We start from the raw sequence: 3,647 nt of genomic DNA on the forward strand, positions 1-3,647 counted from the left end.
AATTATTAAATAGTTCTTAATAATGGTAATTATATATAATATTTTAATTCATTAAAGATATCTTTGCAATTAACCAACATAAGAATTAACACAGTATTTTTGAGCAGGTTAGTTATTTATGAATATCAAATGAGAGATTTTTTCTTTTTGTCATAAGAAAAAGAAAAAAAATAACTAAACTGCTCAAAAGATTGGCGGCGGCGTCTATATCAAAATTTCTCAAACGATAAAATCTTTTTCTTAGAAAAAGCAGGTGGAATACCCAATACCAACTATTTTATCTCTGTATAAATTAACAGAACAAAAGTTACAAACAATGAATTCCTTTTATAAGTCGGATTTTCCTCTTCTTATTTAAATCGACTTTACTTGTTACCATGTGAATAAAGTTCACTTGTTTCCTTTTCTATTAATAATGAATTGACATATTATTTTAAATAAAAAGAGGATATCTATATAGAGAAGATATCCTGAACAATTTTAGGGTTTTGATTCTCTCTTGGCATATCTCTCGACCACAAAAGCTCTGCCGTTGCACTTTAATTTCTGCATGATGGCCAGGACGATTGACTTTGCGCAAGGATGGAGAAGTATGCAGATTGGTATCACTAAGCTGGAAAAGCATGTGGAAGGACTTCCTGGGCACTCACTTAATAGTGAGCAATATATAAACCTTTACACGACTGTCTACGTTATGTGCACCCAGAAACCTCCTCATGATCACGCAGAGAAGCTTTACAACAAGTACCGTGAAGTAGTTGAGGAATATACTAAGTCGACAGTTTTGCCTGCTCTAAGGAAGACCTATGACGATGAATATATGTTGCTGCGAGTGCTTCTTGAAAGATGTTCTATCCATAAAAAGATGGTTAGACGCCTATCCAGGATCTTCCACTATGTTGACCGTTACTTCGTTGTTCGCAACTCACTCCTATCTCTAGAAGAAGTTGGATTAGCATGCTTCGTTGACATGGTTTATAACACGTTGCAACTCAGGGTCAGAGAAGCTGTGATAGCTATAGTTGATAAAGAACGAGAAGGTGATGATACTGGTATTGATAGGGCGTTACTTGAAAACGTTAAAGACATTTATGTAGAGATTGGAATGGGTAAGATGAAAAGATACGAACAAGATTTGGAGAGCTTCATGCTTGAAGGTACAGCGTCTTACTATTCTCGCAAGGCATCAAGATGGATTCAAGAATATTCTTACTTTGATTACATTCGGAAGTCTGAAGAATGTGTAAAGAAGGAGAAGAAGAGAGTGTCTCACTACCTTTACGCAAGCAGTGAGCCAAAGCTGGTTAAAATAGTAGAGCATGAGTTGTTTGTAGTGTATGCCAACAAGCTTCTTGAGAAAAAGCACTCAGAGTTCAGGGAAATTGCGGGAGGCTTGGAACCTATAACAAACATATTCAAGCAGCATGTTGAAGACACAGATGGTCAAGACACGGCTGCAATCAGAAAAGTGATTGAGGTACATGATAAGTACATAGTCTATGTCACAAAGTGTCTCGAGAATCAAACCATCTTTCACAAGTCCTTGAAAGAGGCATTTAAGTTTTTTTGTAGCAAAGCAGTGTCTGGAAGCTCTTTAAGTGATGAATCACTGGCAACAATTTGTGACAGAATTATAATTCTCAAGAAATGGGCAAGTGAGGAGCTGAGTGATGAAGCTATTGAGAAGGTGGTCAAGTTTCTTGCGTATATAAGTGATGACAAGGATCTTTTTGCAGAGTTTTACAAGAAGAAGCTGGCACGTAGGCTGCTATTGAATCGTGATGCTAGTGATGATCATGAGAGAGGAATCATTACAAAGCTCAAACAACAGTTTGGTGGGAATTTTACTTATAAGATGGAGGGAATGGTGACAGATTTGACATTGTCAAGACAAAACCAAAACAGCTTCGATGAGTATGTAGCCAATAACCCTGCTGCAAAACCAGGGATTGATTTGAGCGTCACTCTTCTTACAACTAGTGTTTGGCCAAGTTACAAAACGTTTGACGTGAATCTACCTAGTGAAATGGTCAAGTGTGTTGAAATTTTCAAAGTGTTTTATGAAACCAAACACAAACGTAGGAAACTTACTTGGCTCCACTCACTAGAAACTTGTCACATCAACGGAAAGTTCGATCAAAAGCCCATTGATTTGATCGTGTCGACTCACCAGGCTGCTGTGCTTCTGCTTTTTAACACAAGGGACAAACTGAACTACACTGACATCCAAACTCAACTGAACCTACGCCATGAAGATCTTGTGTGGGTGCTTCATTCCTTGTCATGTGCTAAATACAAGGTTCTTATCAAGGAGCCAGCCACAGAGACTGTCTCCAAGACTGATGTTTTTGAAGTCAACTCCAAATTTACCTCTAGAACGGGCGGAGTAAAGATTCCTCTCTCTCATGTTGATGAACGGAAGAAAGTTGTTGAATATGTTAATAACGACAGGCGCTATGCAATTGAGGCTTCTATTGTCAGGATCATGAAGGGCAAGAAAGTATTGGGACATGAACAACTTGTTTCTGAATGTGTCAAGCAACTTAGTGGGATGTTCAAGCCTGATGTTAAAGCGATTAAAACACGTATAGAGGAATTAATAGCAAGAGATTATTTGGAGAGGGACAAGATGAATCCTAACATGTTTAGGTACTTGGCTTAGGGAACAAAGCATATATCTGGTAGTCTATTCCATAGGAACACTATCCTAAAAACAATATCATCGTCTTGTTGGTTGTTTAATTTTGCTTTCCTGTTTTTTTTTTAAACACGGTCATGTTTTTTTCTTGGGATGCAATTGACCTTTATGGCGGTTTGTTTTTTGGATATGATTGGAACTGGAGCTGGTTCTAATAAAAAGTCGAGATTATGTTTTCTGGGTCTTCGTTAGCTTTACAAACTGTGTTCTATGATTCTTAACCCTTTTGTTAATAGAGTCACAACTGTATGATTTGGGTTCAGAAACTACAATAAGCTACTTATGGAAATCTGAGTTTTTAGAGTATTATAATAGAATGATACTAAAGCTCTTAATTAATATACCAGATAAATTCACCAATGTGTCCAATAAGCGAGACCATTCATTCACGCTTACATGGAGGTAGCATCAAAGGGTAAAATTCGCCATGATCAGGACAATATATAAAACAGCTAGGACCCAAGATGCACCTGAAAGCTGCTTCGATTCTCTCCATGAGACGACTCATTGCATCTGAGTTGCTTTACAATTTTTGTCACTTTCTATTGATCTTCTTTGGGCTAGAGCCCAATGCTTCACATCCTTAACAGCTTTCTCCACAACTTTGTTTGCTGGAAAAACTTCGTTTTCATAAAAAAAATGATTTTAAGGATAAGTCAAGCAATTTTGGAGATCATTTTAGAGCGTGATTATTGGGAGGTTCTTAGGGTGAGGTTCTTATATTCTGCTAAGAATCCCGCCTCAAGAACACTCCAATAATCATGCTCTTAGTACTAATCTTATATATATATATTGGGCTAATATCCGCGCCTTGCGCGGAGTAATAATGTTCATCAATGTTTTTTTTCAGAATTATCATTTGGTTTTATCTAGGCCTGTTCAATCTGAACTTCGTAACTGTTTTAATATGGGTTTTTTTTCTTCAGATTTTTGATATTTCGGTTTATGA

At 37.0% G+C, this 3,647-nt stretch overlaps 1 protein-coding gene across 1 annotated transcript; it reads left to right on the forward strand.

The window, feature by feature from the left end:
* Positions 1-514: 514 nt before the first annotated feature.
* On the forward strand, positions 515-2,794 carry LOC106299415 (cullin-1-like). The gene has a single exon (XM_013735509.1). The coding sequence runs from the start codon at positions 551-553 to the stop codon at positions 2,660-2,662; it is 2,112 nt and encodes a 703-aa protein (XP_013590963.1). The 5' UTR covers positions 515-550; the 3' UTR covers positions 2,663-2,794.
* The last annotated feature ends 853 nt before the right edge of the window (positions 2,795-3,647 follow it).

This window comes from Brassica oleracea, chromosome C6 (genome assembly GCF_000695525.1).
Source record: "Brassica oleracea var. oleracea cultivar TO1000 chromosome C6, BOL, whole genome shotgun sequence".
Lineage (NCBI taxonomy): Eukaryota > Viridiplantae > Streptophyta > Magnoliopsida > Brassicales > Brassicaceae > Brassica > Brassica oleracea.